We start from the raw sequence: 16816 nt of genomic DNA on the forward strand, positions 1-16816 counted from the left end.
ACAAAACAGGATCATGTTGTGATAGTGGGTGGAGCGGGAAACAGTATTGACAGGTATCAGGGCTACAATGCTGATTGTGATGTTGTAAAAATAACATCTGGAATGAACCATAAAAATGTCAGCTTGGTTACTGCTTTCATGCAGTATAGCTAGCCCCAACTGAACAGCTCCATCAGGAGGGTCAATATGGAGCTAGATCAGCTGCTTTGTTTGGTTTCTGATGATAATATTAGTAGGTGGGACTTAACAAGGCATGGCCTGCATCTAGAAGGGAAAAGGAAGGGATAGCAAAATATTTAATGGAGGGGCACTGAAACTCATGGGAGTACCTCTTTTTTTAGGCTAAGATCAGTGTCCAATGATTTAATATTGAATGAAATGAAGCTTAATGAGAAGCTCAGAGAGGCGAGTAATAGGAATGTTGAAATATCACAAGATTCTCATAGAAGTACATTGAAAAATAATGTTGGCATGTCACAAGTTTCTCTTAAAATCACAGTGAAAATAATGTTAGTATACTGCATCAGAATATCAGGGGATTAAAAAAATAGATGCATTCTTGTTTGTTTAGAAGATTTAGAAATTGAGGATGGAATAGATGTACTATACCTGTCTGAACACCATGTAATCAAAGACATTGAAAAGGTAAATGTAGGTGGATATAAGCTTTCAGCAGATGTAAATAGAGATTATGGAAGGAGGAGGAGTTTCCATATACGTTAAAATTTATCATAGTGTGAAAAATTTAGAAACTAAAATTTTTCTGTAGAGCAGCATACAGAAGCATGTGTATGTGAGCTTAAACTAATAGTACTTTTATAATTGTTGCTGTGTATAGTTCCCCACTAGGAAATTTTCAGCTATTTTTGAGAAACTTGGATTCTTTGTTCTATCTGTCATACAGAGGGAAGCAAATTATTGTCTGTGGAGATTTCAATGTAGATTTTCTGAAAGCATCCGATAGAATGCTTGACCCTGAAGTATTACTTAGTTCCTTCAGCTTGATTGAATTTCCTCCTTGGGTGGTACAGGGAAACAGCACACTGATAGATGATGTTTTTATAGACCTATATAAATTTAATCAAGTAAAAACTTTTCCTGTTAATAATCGCCTGTCTGATCATGATGCACATATAGTTACAGCATATGACATAGCGCCACACAGTAATGGAAAATAGTCCTCCAAAATAGTGCATTCAATTTATGATTTAATAATTGCAGACTTTAGGGAAAGCTTGCAACAGTTGGACTGGGATAAGGTGAACAGGGAACCTGATGCTACTTTATAATTTAAACTATTTCATGATAACTTTGTGCATATGTTTGAAAATACACTCCTGGAAATGGAAAAAAGAACACATTGACACCGGTGTGTCAGACCCACCATACTTGCTCCGGACACTGCGAGAGGGCTGTACAAGCAATGATCACACGCACGGCACAGCGGACACACCAGGAACCGCGGTGTTGGCCGTCGAATGGCGCTAGCTGCGCAGCATTTGTGCACCGCCGCCGTCAGTGTCAGGCAGTTTGCCGTGGCATACGGAGCTCCATCGCAGTCTTTAACACTGGTAGCATGCCGCGACAGCGTGGACGTGAACCGTATGTGCAGTTGACGGACTTTGAGCGAGGGCGTATAGTGGGCATGCGGGAGGCCGGGTGGACGTACCGCCGAATTGCTCAACACGTGGGGCGTGAGGTCTCCACAGTACATCGATGTTGTCGCCAGTGGTCGGCGGAAGGTGCACGTGCCCGTCGACCTGGGACCGGACCGCAGCCACGCACGGATGCACGCCAAGACCGTAGGATCCTACGCAGTGCCGTAGGGGACCGCACCGCCACTTCCCAGCAAATTAGGGACACTGTTGCTCCTGGGGTATCGGCGAGGACCATTCGCAACCGTCTCCATGAAGCTGGGCTACGGTCCCGCACACCGTTAGGCCATCTTCCGCTCACGCCCCAACATCGTGCAGCCCGCCTCCAGTGGTGTCGCGACAGGCGTGAATGGAGGGACGAATGGAGACGTGTCGTCTTCAGCGATGAGAGTCGCTTCTGCCTTGGTGCCAATGATGGTCGTATGCGTGCTTGGTGCCGTGCAGGTGAGCGCCACAATCAGGACTGCATGCGACCGAGGCACACAGGGCCAACACCCGGCATCATGGTGTGGGGAGCGATCTCCTACACTGGCCGTACACCACTGGTGATCGTCGAGGGGACACTGAATAGTGCACGGTACATCCAAACCATCATCGAACCCATCGTTCTACCACTCCTAGACCGGCAAGGGAACTTGCTGTTCCAACAGGACAATGCACGTCCGCATGTATCCCGTGCCACGCAACGTGCTCTAGAAGGTGTAAGTCAACTACCCTGGCCAGCAAGATCTCCGGATCTGTCCCCCATTGAGCATGTTTGGGACTGGATGAATTTTGGTGATAAACAAGTCAGTAAAATGGCCTACTATATCTATTTTCATTCACTGCTTTCATATGGCATCATGTTTTGGGGTAATTCATCATTAAGAGAAAACATTTCATTGCACAAAAGCGTGTAATCAGAACAATAACTGGATCCCACCCAAGTCACCTTGCAAGCATTTGTTTAAGGAACTCAGGATATTCACAGTACCTTTGCAATACATATATTCACTAATGAATTTTGTTATTAATAACCCATCCAGTTCGAAAATAACAGCAAAGTGCATAGCTATAACACTAGAAGTAAGTATGATCTTCACTATACTGGGTTAAATCTGATTTTGGCACAGAAAGGAGTGAATTATGTTGTGACTAAAGTCTTTGGTCATTCGCCAAATAGCAGTAAACGTCTGACAAATAGCTAACCAATATTTAAAAACAAATTAGAGTAATTTCTGAATGACAGCTTCTTCTACTCAATAGATGAATTCTTAGGTATGAAGTAGTAACCGTAAAAAGAAGAGTGTAGTGAAAACTTATGTTAAATTGACACATTCCGCATCTTTACAAAATGTCGTATTCATGATCTATAGAACAAGTATTAATGTAATGTAATGGGCTTATACTACCAAGTTTGAAAAAGGACTGTCTTATTTGCCATGACGATTTTAAATCAGTTTTGCCCAAAAATGTGAACGAAGCTGCGAATCTGAGAAATGTACTCAACATCTGTAATATCTATAAATTACATTCTCTGTAAGTCTGTTCCTGGGACCACAACTGTTGGTCAGAGAGGTTACTTCTTTTGAAGAGAGTGAGGAGGCAGCGTGTGTTAGTCAGTTTGGCTATATACACGGTTAGAGAAGTTTGGAAGCTGGCCTACTGTGTAGTGGAGGCAGCATTATTTAAGAAGGATTTTGTACGAATATGTTTCGAGTAAAGAAGACGAAATTATATTAGTAGAAGAATGTTGAAAGGGCAAATTTCAAGGTAATTCCATTTATATTGTAACTGATTAATTTCTCATTGTTGAAACATCGTGTGTAGTTAAAGGTAACTGTAGAAATTTTATAGTGAAGGGCATGGATTTGTCTTATAATTGAAACAATTGTCAAGGAAAGTAATTGTACACAGGAACATTATTAAGAAATATTTTGCTAACTTGTCCAGTTGTGAGAACTTCATGAGAGGGTGTACTGTTGTTATGGCTTAATGAAGCAAAGTTGTACTAAGAGTCTTTGTTCTTGTTTATCAGCCGCTAAGTTTAGAACCTCATTTTTCTGCAGTGCACAGTTCTGCAGAAGCATTTTTATGAAAAGTGATAAGATACATTCTTGCACTGGACGTCATCAGTGTGGTAAATGAAATTTGTTTTTTGGCAGTGCGTTAAATTTATGTTCATTTGCTGTGTAATTGAATTAACAGTTCTAGTACAGTCTTTGTTTACAAGACTAAGATAGAGAATAACAATATTCAAGGCCAAAATTTTAATCTTGAGTCATTTGTTTTGCAGACAGACAGTATCGCAGCGTGTAACGTGAGCTTCACATACTTATGGTCAAAGTTAAATTAACATCGTTCTGTTGGCCTGCATTGAGATTTACATATTTCACTATCAAAATAAGTTTTATACATTTATCAGATACCAACCACACGTTTATAAACATGAGTTTAAGTAGTTATGCATTACTGTCATGTTCTTTGTAAACTTGACTCGATTCTGAAATCATTGAAACATCACCTACCCAAGGTTTCTTTTCGTTTCCTCCTCATCTTCTGCATGCCTCACGTTTTCCGTTGGCAGTTTATTTAAAAGAGGGTTGTGCAATAGACAGAATTGGAATCCAGAATGGCCTTCTATAAAAAGAAACAGCACTAACATTCAAAAACATCAGTCTTGAATGCAGAAAAAGATTTACGAAAAGCTGTGTTTAGTTCTTTTCGGTGTGTGAGTGAGACATGTGAAAAGTAAGAAAGACAGAAACGAAACGATTAGATCGCCTGTGGTGCTACAGGAGATTGTTGAAGATTAGGTGTTTGATGGAGAGAAGAACGAAGGAGTCTTGCAACGATTCAACGACGATAAATGCCTATTGGAGAAGATAATGAACGGAAGAGATATTATGGTTGGGCAGATATGACCTGAGCCGTTTCTGAAAACTTAAGATGAAGCGTTGATGGACGAGAAGAATCTACATCTACATCTACATCCATACTCCGCAAGCCACCTGACGGTGTGTGGCGGAGGGTACCTTGAGTACCTCTATCGGTTCTCCCTTCTATTCCAGTCTCGTATTGTTCGTGGAAAGAAGGATTGTCGATATGCCTCTGTGTGGGCTCTAATCTCTCTGATTTTATCCTCATGGCCTCTTCGCGAGATATACGTAGGATGGAGCAATATACTGCTTGACTCTTCGGTGAAGGTATGTTCTCGAAACTTTGACAAAAGCCCGTACCGAGCTACTGAGCGTCTCTCCTGCAGAGTCTTCCACTGGAGTTTATCTATCATCTCCGTAACGCTTTCGCGATTACTAAATGATCCTGTAACGAAGAGCGATGCTCTCCGTTGGATCTTCTCTATATCTTTATCAACCCTATCTGGTACGGATCCCACACTGCTGAGCAGTATTCAAGCAGTGGGTGAACAAGCGTACTGTAACCTACTTCCTTTGTTTTCGGATTGCATTTCCTTAGGATTCTTCCAATGAATCTCAGTCTGGCATCTGCTTTACCGACGATCAACATTATATGATCATTCCATTTTAAATCACTCCTAATGCGTACTCCCAGATAATTTATGGTATTAACTGCTTCCAGTTGCTGACCTGCTATTTTGTAGCTAAATGATAAAGGATCTATCTTTCTGTGTATTCGCAGCACATTACACTTGTCTACATTGAGATTCAATTGCCATTCCCCGCACCATGCGTCAATTCGCTGCAGATCCTCCTGCATTTCAGTACAATTTTTCATTGTTACAACCTCTCGATACACCACAGCATCATCTGCAAAAAGCCTCAGTGAACTTCCGATGTCATCCACCAGGTCATTTATGTATATTGTGAATAGCAACGGTCCTATGACACTCCCCTGCGGCACACCTGAAATCACTCTTACTTCGGAAGACTTCTCTCCATTGAGAATGACATGCTGCGTCCTGTCATCTAGGAACTCCTCAATCCAATCACACAATTGGTCTGATAGTCCATATGCTCTTACTTTGTTCATTAAACGACTGTGGGGAACTGTATCGAACGCATTGCGGAAGTCAAGAAACACGGCATCTACCTGTGAACCCGTGTCTATGGCTCTCTGAGTCTCGTGGACGAATAGCGCGAGCTGGGTTTCACATGACCGTCTTTTTCGAAACCCATGCTGATTCCTACAGAATAGATTTCTAGTCTCCAGAAAAGTCATTATACTCGAACACAATACGTGTTCCAAAATTCTACAACTGATCGACGTTAGAGATATAGGTCTATAGTTCTGCACATCTGTTCGACGTCCCTTCTTGAAAAGGGGCAGGCGTCGACATTTGTACAGAAGGCAGATGTTTGATGGTGTGGGATGCTGGAGTTGTGAAGAGCACAGGAGTGGGGAAGTGCATCAAACCGCTCACCTGTTGTTCGGGTGGCCCGCCCAGTGACTCCTCGATGTACTGCTGCTCCCGGGGGTCGATATGGTGGTCCTCCTTCGGCGCGCGGCGTACTACCAGGACCCACAGCGCCGTCCAGGCCAGGCCGACGAAGCCTGTTGCCAAACACAGTACGGCAAAAAAGGCACATGTCAGGTTCGCTGTGCTCTAAAATAATAACAACACACAGGTTTCCAGAGTACATTTTCTGGCATTACACAAAGTGTGATTTGTCGTGACCAAGGAGATTTGAGCTGGATTAGGACTAAACTTCACGTTACTGCTATTTGCGATCAGGTGTCTTAACTATCAGAATATTTAAGAACATCTCCAAGCCCTGGCTCAAACTTTCATTGACACGTTTCCATCTACAATTTCCGAACACCACTACGAGAGATTCCTCATCACCATTTGATATGCAGGAATTGTATCAGGGCTGGGAAAGGAGATGGTAGAGTACTGTGGCTTACGCTGCTACAAGATGTGTACAGCAATTAACTGAAAAGCACAGACTTTGTTATAGTTTCCCTCTTTCCTTTAACCGCAACATCTCGCGACATGCTTTCCAGCTAATAGCACATCTATGATCATTGACTGGTTGTACTGTTCACAGACGTCTGAAGATGGTGCCCGTCTAGTGGTGTGTCTATGATATCAGTCGCATCCGTAAGAGTACTGTGGGCGGTTAGAACTGCTGCATATAACATCGTGATGGCTAACACAGTTTTAGAGAAAACGTCGTCTGTACATAGCAACATAAGAAGAACTGAGCCTACTAATAGAGTTATTAAAGCTTACATTACTTTTAATAACAATGTCACTACCATGAAACTGACTGTCAAGTTGTCACGAGTCTAGAGAGTAGGGTATCAAGGAAAACAATACTTCGAGAAAGAGGAGATTTATGATAGGTATCCCGTAGCCAAACCTCGTGCACAAGAAGTGAACGAAAAGGAGCGGGTTGAGCGGGGCAAGGAACACAAAACCCGAACTATCGACAAATTAACAAACTGCTATGTTCCATACGGAGGGAGCTGTTTTGTGTACTGGAAACTACGACATCTGTGTAGTCCAAACTGTCTTCTTCCAACAGTGAATCCTAGTGGTGGTGCTGTTACTTTTGGAGCTGTAGGTTGGAGTCGTGGGTAGTGTCCGCAAAACAACGCGAACTGTTTGTTTTCTCTTGCTGAAAGACATAAACGAATGGGCAAATCAAAATGTCATTTACAGTACACAGTGCTACACACAGCAAAAACGACATTTACAGTACACTGAGCTACACACAGTAACGTTAGTTTGGCAAACGACAGGCACGAAATTTTAACTGCTCGAAGTTTTTCATCTTATAGCAATTTAGAATAAAAAAGCCCAGAATTGGGAGCAGTTGCACAAATAGTACACTTCTTGTGACAACAAATCTCCATCTGTCTTTTCCTTCGCAGTGTTATACATTTTCCTGTTTGTGTGTTGAGTTGTGGCTTCACTGCTTTCAGTAGTAATCCTCTGCTTGAAACGCGGGTCACAACCCATAGTGTAGCCTGTAATGCAACTACACATGGACAAGTCTGATGAGGAGAGGGGAAACGTCTCGTCATATGGTTATGACACAGGCGTCCCCACAGCCGTTTTGTTTGCGGGAGGGACTTCCGCTTGCCATTGGTGTGCAAGGTCAGCGATAGTGGGCCGTGAATGCGTTTCAGATTAGGACATGACGTTTTCAGTTTCTGGCAGACATACCAGCAAACTAACAATTATTCTAAAATGTTTTAGACAGACAAGTTTTGGCAGGTATCCTTTTTTCGCAAAAAATAACTCTCTTGGTTGTGAAAGAACTGAAGATAGATAAGTGAAAAGTAAGGACTCAGCTATGTTAAAATTTTGTAGAATGCCTGGCGAGATAAAATGTTTTGAGCCACTCCTGCTGTTGGGTAGTTTTTTGCTACACCCCAATGTCTGGGTGAAGCACGGTCAGGACTGTAGTTGTGAACATCAGTGACGACAATTGGTCAGAGACATTGCTCTTAAACAACTGGTCGAGTCCAGTCCATCTACTCCAATAGACAAGCAACACCTGGCACCAATAGGTACTACTGTTTCACAAATGCAGCACGAACACAATGAGTTTTTCAGTGCCAGCACACTGACCACAAACAACCTAATAATGGCACGCTACAAAGCACCCCAAAAAGTTCACCTCCCAATTTTTGACTTGTTAAAAAGTGACTGAAGGAAATTAACCTTGAGATTAATGTTAATAGATGGGCATATTATTGATTTTAAATCTTAGCTCATGGTGAAAATGTGTTAGTTGTTTTGGTTTAAACACTTCAGAGTAATGTGTGAAGCAATATTGTAAAGGATAGCAACCATGAATTTAGCCCTCACCAAAAATGTATCTGATGTGGAAATAAAAGCAATTACATTATTTTTAAAATTTTAAATTCTGCATCTACATTCATTACTTTTAATTAGTCTGTATAATTGTAGCTTGCTGTAACTTAATACACCCAACTGTGTATAATTAATGCAAAGTAGCTCCCCACACTGAAAATGATGTAAATACAAAACTACAGAAATGGTTTATTTATAATCATAAATAATTCAGTAATAGCTTTACCAATACTAAAAAGTTTAATATTAATCGAACTATAGATATGTACTAAAACCATATTTAATTATTTTAATTACAATTGGTTTGTTGAAAAGTATGTGCTGCAGCTTGGAACTTGAAATAATGTTTAATAGTGTTGTTCATATTAAAATGAAATGCAAGTTAAATCCTTAATTTATGTTTATTTACAAGTAATATGAGGAATTTATTATAAATCTCATATTTCTATGTACTGAGTGAAAGGATTACTCTAATGTCACTTATTATGTAGTGATTGTATTTACAGAATGTATGTCACCTTGAGATGAAGCTTCATTTTGGGATACAAAGGTTATTATAAACCTGTTGTTAGCAATTCCTTACTTAAGAGTAGATTTAGTTAATCCGTATGAGATGCATTGGCGGATGATAATGCAACATTAAAGTGATTGTGTACATTTAACTTTCTTAGTAATATTTGTTATTGCTTTATACTTTTAATTAATCTATTCTTCCTTCACCAGACATCAAAGAAACTAACAAATGGCGATATTGAAAAACCCTATTCCAGTCTTATTTTACATTTTTGGACTACCACACGTCGGTGTTGAGGAGCTGTTTTAATAACATCTTTCTTAATCGTACTACAGGCTGATTCAGCTAAGCTGTGTACCTTGGATATTTCCTGAATCGTGCCAGATATCGTAATTATGATTTCGCCCAAATGAATTGTGAGAAAGTCCTCACTAAATGCTATAGCGTACAGACTCTTTTTATAGCTACACTACTGGCGAAACCCGGCGTCGCCAAGGTATTTAGTTACAGCTGTGCATCTACGTCTGTACCACGCAGCATCTGGCCTTGTACTTAATGACTATGACGTCATATCTCCTGAACTGTGTGTTGTACAATGAAATAATTTTGTGGGTACATTCAGAGGCGTATGTGAATACTGTCTGCAAAATGTGTTACGAATGGAATTAGTAGCGATGATATAACAAATTTAAACGTCATGCATGATGGGGCAATTTTTAATGCATGTCATTGATTATGATTTCGTGTCCCCTGAAGTGTATGTTGTACAATGACATAATTTTGAACTACCGTTCAGTGGTATATGTGCATACTGTTTATGAAATGTGTCAGGAACACAATTAGCAGTAAATAAATAATAAATTATTAGCTCATGCCTCACTCGGTACGTTTACTGCATGAGCAGCGAAAAAATAGCAAGCGACGAACATTTTTCATTTCATCATTTTGCAGGCGTTGTCAGTGAGAAAAAGTTTCATAATGATTTGAAATTATACGTAAGGTTTGTTGGAAGACGCATAGTGATCTCATTCTCAAGCACTTGATGAATGAATTCTGGAAATTCTTGCATCGCGGGCTTCGCTTATCTCTCACCCCCACCCCCACCCCTTTGACAGGGAGGTTGTTCTTAGCCCCACCGTGATGTTGCACGACAGTAAGGTATATGTGTACCAAGTTTGGTTCAAATCTGTCCAGTGGTTTAGGAGATGTGGAACATGTATACATACAATCACACACATACATATATTTTTGTAATACTTATATGTATGGATTAGTTACAGAGGTGTCGGTATCAACTTGGCTTTTTTCAAATGGAACTTTAGTAACTTCCGCTGCTAGCATTGTAGTTCTAAATGAGATGAATTCAACGTCGTTTCACGCTTCAAAATCCGAATAGTAGTTTCAAAGAAATAACAACACTTGTTTTTATCACGAAACCGATTGCTGCCTAATATGTAAGTTCATGTTATAAGGAACTGTTGTGGCGGAGAGCACCAGCTTGATACAGCTAAGAGAGTCTGCTAACAAAAGCAGAACAGTGGTGCAAGGTTCACTTTAAAACTGTATTACTCACATTTTGCTATATGTGGTTGGACCAACACATCATCTGGAAGACAAAGGACGTGGAATCTGAGGATAATTCAGCAGTTAACTGCGCTAACAGTTCATAATAACTTTGCGTCATGAGTTTAATGCCAAGACGCACACTTGCATTGCAAAATTAATCCGCAACAGTAACAAAAAGGAAATCACAAAATAATGTGGTCATAAACACTTCCATAACGAACCTTTTAAATCCTCCTGGATCCACGGATTCTGTGCATAGACTTCATATTTGGGTTTAGCCCAGTAGCGTAAAATCAGTCGACAAGCAGGCCAAATGATAACGTCTTCACGTAATAATGGTTCTTTATTTACGTGACCATTACGGCACTCGAACCCCAAATGTTTTATGAAAAGATTTGTCTAAAAGTAAGAAGTAAAATAGATGACGGAAACATTTTAAGCACCTTTAAACGACGATGGAAATCGTATACAGCAAATGAGGTGCTGACAGGATTTAAAGTTCAATGTTTAGTGTATAGTCTCAGAATTTTAAAGAGTACTAGGCGATTTTTGTCTGGTTGAACTGTAAATTCTTAAAAAGTTTTGAGGAACATTTGAAGAGCCTTTGAAAGATGCTCGAAATCACATACAGAAGCTGAGATGCTCATACATCAGTGTCGTAAGGAGATCACAGACTGAAATTTCGCCAGAGAAACACCCTCTAGTACTTTTCAAAATTATAAGGTCCTAAGCGAAACACTGAACTTTAAAATCCCATTAGGCATCTCGTTTTCTGTACAAGAGTTCGAGCATCATACAACGGTGCGTAAAATGTTTCCCTAATCTATTTTATTTATTATTTTTTGACAAGTCAGTACACAGAACATACGCCCACATTTTTTCAAAATTTTTTAGTTTCATATTTTGTCCTAATTACTCTGATTACTGCCTATGAAAATGCAAACAAATACTCATCGTGTAATTTTCCATCAAACCACCAATTAAATTTATCTTAATCACCCTGATTACTTTCATGGAATTAAGTCTTTGTTTGCAACACTAGAACCTCACGCTGGTCAAATTGACACCCTATTTGTTCATTTCCTACTCTTCGCTTGTCTACGAAGATTCGGACAAAAATTGACTCTGAAATTTCCAGGGAGTCTTGCTTTCGCTTCACTCAAACATTTGGATAGAAACACAAATATAAACACTGCAGGAATAAAACAGAGGCTACCGCATCTGAGCTTGCATATTCGAGGGAACTTCGAAAAGTAACGCACAACAATTTTATTAGCAGAAAGATTAATCGGTAACAAAACAAAAAAATCACAAATGAACTTCCATCTTTTACCTAATTTTATACATAGTAATCAAAGTTCTCAACACATTTCTTCAATCCAGGTACCAGTTTCAGTAGGCCCTGTTCGCGGGAGTCCGTTTGGTTCGAGCACAATCATCTGCGAACTGCTGATTTCACTTCCGCACCTGTCACAAAGCGATGTTGGCCGACCAAATAGAAGAAAGTCTGACGGTTCAAGTTCCGGAATGCATGGTGTATGCTGAAGCACCTCCTACCCAAACTGGGCGATTTTCTCACGAACAGGAGCAGCACCATGGGGGCGAACATTATCATGAAGAAGCTTGACACGGTCAGCATTAATATTATGGCGTTTGCCACGAAGCACACGACGCAACTCAACCGAAGCTTTAATGTAGGCAGCAGCATTCACAGTGGTCCCATGTTCAGTGAAGTCCACCAATGTAGATAGCAGCATTCACAATGGTCCCGTGTTCAATGAAGTCCGCCAATAACACACCATGCATATCCCAGAAGGCTGTCACAAGCACTTTCCTAGCAGAATGAGTGACTTTGAATTTTTTTTCTTACTGGCGAACCAGCATGCTTCCTCTCTGTAGAGGCCTGCTTGGTTTAGGGTACGTAGTGAAACGCCCACAACTCGTCACTAGCGACGATTGAAAGGTCTCTGTTGGATTCCTTTCAAGTTAATTTCTTAAATCTGTTGTCATTTGCGGCATAAATTCCTCTTCTAAATCTACTGTGGCGTTTCTGACTATCTGGAAGGAGACTGAGTAATGGAACGTGTTACTTTTACACATAAACAAGAACGATCTGTCACACTACTACACTTTAAAACACAGTTTATATGTAATTCACGTCACACAGTCTCATACGGAACCTACATCCGCTTTCTTTTATATATTGTATATGATAAGATACTGTCATCGCCCTTCCCTTCTGTGTGAGAGGATGAATGACCAAATGTATTTCTAGTTGCATGCTTGAGGGTAGCAGACAAGCCTGTCTGCTAGAGAACAGTAGGACCAACGTCGGAACAGGTAGCTATGCTTTCTAAAAGCAGAGAGGTTTCTATTCTTAGTATGGTCCTGTCCGTCCCTTGTCATGTTGGTATAGGAAGCTGCCCCTCTGGCCACTTCCGTTTGTATTTGTGAGCCACCCTCAGGAAGGGACCAAGTCAGTCTGTCCGCGGTGAGCATCTGAAGTGGTAAGATCTCCGGCTAAGCGCGTGTCTGCTAAGTCCGTAGGACAATGGATTTCTTAAGTTCAGCCTAACTGAAAATTTAATCACCTTTATTTCAGGTTTAGCTCTAAAATATCTAATGTTATCTTAAATTGCAACGCAGTGTATTTCATGTGTGAAGTTCAGAATATCTTCCAGTAGTTACTTTGTCACTACTTTGTGAGTAAAGTGGAACCATGTGTTGATCAGTAACTCTAACTAAGATCATCAATCTTAAATGCGAATGTGCGTGAGATTATAACGTCTCGTCTTGACAATATTTTTCAATATAGTAACTTTTCTTTATGTTCAACCCACGTGGGGTGTACTTTGCGAGACCAGTACCACGTGCTTATAAAATTGTTTGACCCATCAGGTTAATAGTAAGACGTTAGTAACCAGTTCAAGGTTTTTCTTTTGTAAATTGCTTTTCGATCTAATTTATTTTAATTATCAAAATTATTGTGGAGTTACACTCTTTGTGTAAACAAAGTTGATCACGTGAAGCATGTGGTGTAATCATCAAAGTAGCCCTTAGCTATTCTTTTCGGGAAGATTTCACAGAGAGTTAGTATGTATTTAGTATACCAGTGTGTGGTAATTACATGGCGGACAGGATTGCGCTACGAACGTAACTTCTTTGGGTGAAAATTGAGTCGGTTGGTTATGGTTAATTTCTTTCCTCTTGCATATGTTTCAACGTTCTTCGTGTGTTATTTTATGAATGCAGTGTTGTATGTAGTCTCCCAATCTTGGCTCCCTATTTGATGTGTTCCGTAAGATTAGAAACTCACATTTACACAATCCTAAATAAGGCACCAGCTTAGTTATGACTCAAGTTTAACATGCTGAAATTTCAATGATCAATGTTAAAATAAATTTCCAAATATAAACTGATTTATTTCTTTTTATTTAAATTCTCTTTTATATATATGTATATATATCACCGGTTGTCGTATGACTATTAAAAGATTATAATTAATGTTAGTCTGGTTGGGAACTTGGTAAGCTAGACTGGATACCTGGTGAAACAGTTGCTCAGTAATGCAAGGTTAACTTCCCCAGACAGCTCACAGCTTTTAAACCGCTTTTATTGTCTATCAGCACCGCTTTCAAAGAAAATTAAAGCAACAACGTTACACAATTCCTTTCAGAAAGTCCTTGTCCTTGTGCAGCGTAAGGCGCGTTAAGGAGATCCAAGCTTATCATCATGCACTGGCCTTTCTGGTTGTCTGTCAGGTTCTAAGGAACCCATGAGCAGTAACTTTACAAAATTTCAATGTGTCATGAATAATATCGTACACTGCAGCTTAGGAAATGTTGAAGTGTTGCTATATGGTACGCAATTTCACACTCTAGTCGTTGAAATGTACTGCCTCAATAGGTGCGAAATTCTGCGGGGTTGCAGCTGTTACCGCCCGCACGGAGCATGGCGAATGACTAAGGTTCACATTGCCGTCTTGGAAGAATACACACCACCTGGAGACAATGCCATGGTCCGTACTGTCGTCCGCATACACGCTACACCCTGTGAATTTCACTTCACATGTTGACGACAGTAACATGCACGATATTTTGTTTCGTAGTTCAGGCTACCCATGCTAGAGATGCACATGAAAACAAAATACCCTCTGTAGTGCCAACCACAAACTATATCGTCTTGAAGTTTCAACATTTCAGCTGCAACACCAGGAGAGAAAAAAATTATTGTGCTTTACTTGCCGATCTTCCCTCTTAGTAATGAGACTGAGACAACACTAACTTCTGTAATCAATCAAGACGAGGGGCTGCTGGGCCTAAGTGAACACCAGCTTTGCAGCTGTCAAGGATACATTTTCAATAGGCCATCAGTAGGGGGACAAGGGGGGTGCCACCCCACTCTCCATTGTTGCCAAATTTATTCAAGATGGCGGCGATGACGTCATCCAAGATGGCGGCATGTAGACTTGGCAACAGCGCATGACGGCATCCAATATGGCGCATTTTGCCGGGAGAATAGTCCAATTGTGCTATGTCCGCTAACCTAACCTCAAGAAAAAATGGCGAGAAGTTTGAATTTTGGCGGGAAAATAGTCGAATTGTGCTACGTCCGCTAACATAAGCCTCCAAAAGAAAAATGGCGGGAAGTTTGAATTCAAACAGGATAATGCATGCAAAGACTGTACTTATCTTTATTATTATTATTATCATTCATCAACATTCATTATTATTTATTATCATTCATTATCATTAATTATCATTTATTATTATTTATTATCATTTATTATTATTTATTATTATTGATCTCCCTGCACTAGAGATTCCCTCCAAATTAAAATTCCAACGCGATAGTGGCTGCAAAACCTAACTTTTGTTTATTATTTTTCATTATCATTTATTAACATTCATTATCATTCATTGTCATTTATTATCATTCATTATCATTTATTATTATTTATTATCATATATTATTATTGAACTGCCTCCAAATTCAAATTCCAACACGATAATGACTGCAAAACCTTACTTTTGTTTATTATTATTCATTATTATTTATTAACATTCATTATCATTCATTGTCATTTATTATCATTCATTATCATTTATTATCATTCATTGTCATTTATTCTTATAGGCCTACCTCCACTAGAAAATTGCGCAAAATTCAAATTCCAACACGATATTCTCTCGAAAACTGTACTTCTATTTATTATTATCATTTATTATTTATTCAAGATGTCCGATTTTCTCGGTGATAAAGCTATTTTCCTTACATCCATAACAAAAATCTATCACAAGTTCAAATCCCAACACCATAATTGATCACATGTACGAGCTTTCTCTGTCACTTATCTTTTTCACTGGTAACCTATCATAATCGCGTCAAATAATAAACTGCACTTATAGTAACGTAATTCACATCCTTTGATTTTGCAGGAGGAAGGGACTGAAGACTTTATTTCGAGCAGCACAGTCATCACTTGTTCTCCAACACAGTCAGCACACACATCTTTGATATCGCAGTGCAGTCACCATGACATCCGCACTCCAACTGAATTAGTTCAAATGCTCGCTGCCACCACCAGGCCAGCGCACGGAGACACTGCCTACGCCTGTCACGTGAGGCGGCTAACTACTAGTGCGGGGGGCGAGCCCAGCGATCGCTCCCACGTCGTAAACATGTTTTCGCTGGACACGCTGGAACTTGTCGAGTTTGACGTCACAGTGGCCCCTTGTCCGCTCACCATGTGTATTCGTCCCCTCCGCACGTTTCCCGCCAAAATTGTCTGCCTCAGAGCTGAATCACACAACAGTCGACCGTTCGCTGCTACACTTTTGGCGCCACGTTCAAACCTGTCGATGCCGACCGCTCACCATCCACCATGTGTCCCTGTGCGAGCAAGAACGCAGTGCTACACTTCTGGCGGCAAAGTTTGCTCGACAGTGGAATCCGCCATGACTATATAACAGCAAGTTTGAACCACTCTAGAAGGCCTGCTAATTGACTCGCTCTCGCGCACGTGTAATAACTGTATAATCGCTGCGCCGCCGCCCCGCTTACGTCACACACCCTCCATACACGCGACGGGCATAGCCTTCTGTAAATACTTCGAAAATGACTCTTTATTTCAGACATTACGTTCATGCAGGTGTGTTCCAACTGACTTCTCCAGGCTCACACAGCGAAACTCCAGAGCGCAGCTGACGTACGCGCGGCCTGCTGAGCCCGCTCCATCAACAGCTGTCTGGCCGTCTGATGTCAAGCGACCAACGGTGCCCGCACAGCCGCCAC

The 16816-nt window shown here is 40.5% G+C and overlaps 1 protein-coding gene across 1 annotated transcript in view; it reads right to left on the reverse strand.

Moving 5' to 3' along the window:
- The window catches only part of LOC126088480 (sialin-like), a 281989-nt gene that overhangs the window by 144691 nt on the left and 120482 nt on the right, over positions 1-16816 (reverse strand). Inside the window, exon 5 of the mRNA XM_049906622.1 lies at positions 6037-6167. Coding sequence (XP_049762579.1) covers positions 6037-6167 — 131 coding nt within the window. The remainder of the gene's footprint in view (positions 1-6036; positions 6168-16816) is intronic.

This window comes from Schistocerca cancellata, chromosome 6 (genome assembly GCF_023864275.1).
Source record: "Schistocerca cancellata isolate TAMUIC-IGC-003103 chromosome 6, iqSchCanc2.1, whole genome shotgun sequence".
Lineage (NCBI taxonomy): Eukaryota > Metazoa > Arthropoda > Insecta > Orthoptera > Acrididae > Schistocerca > Schistocerca cancellata.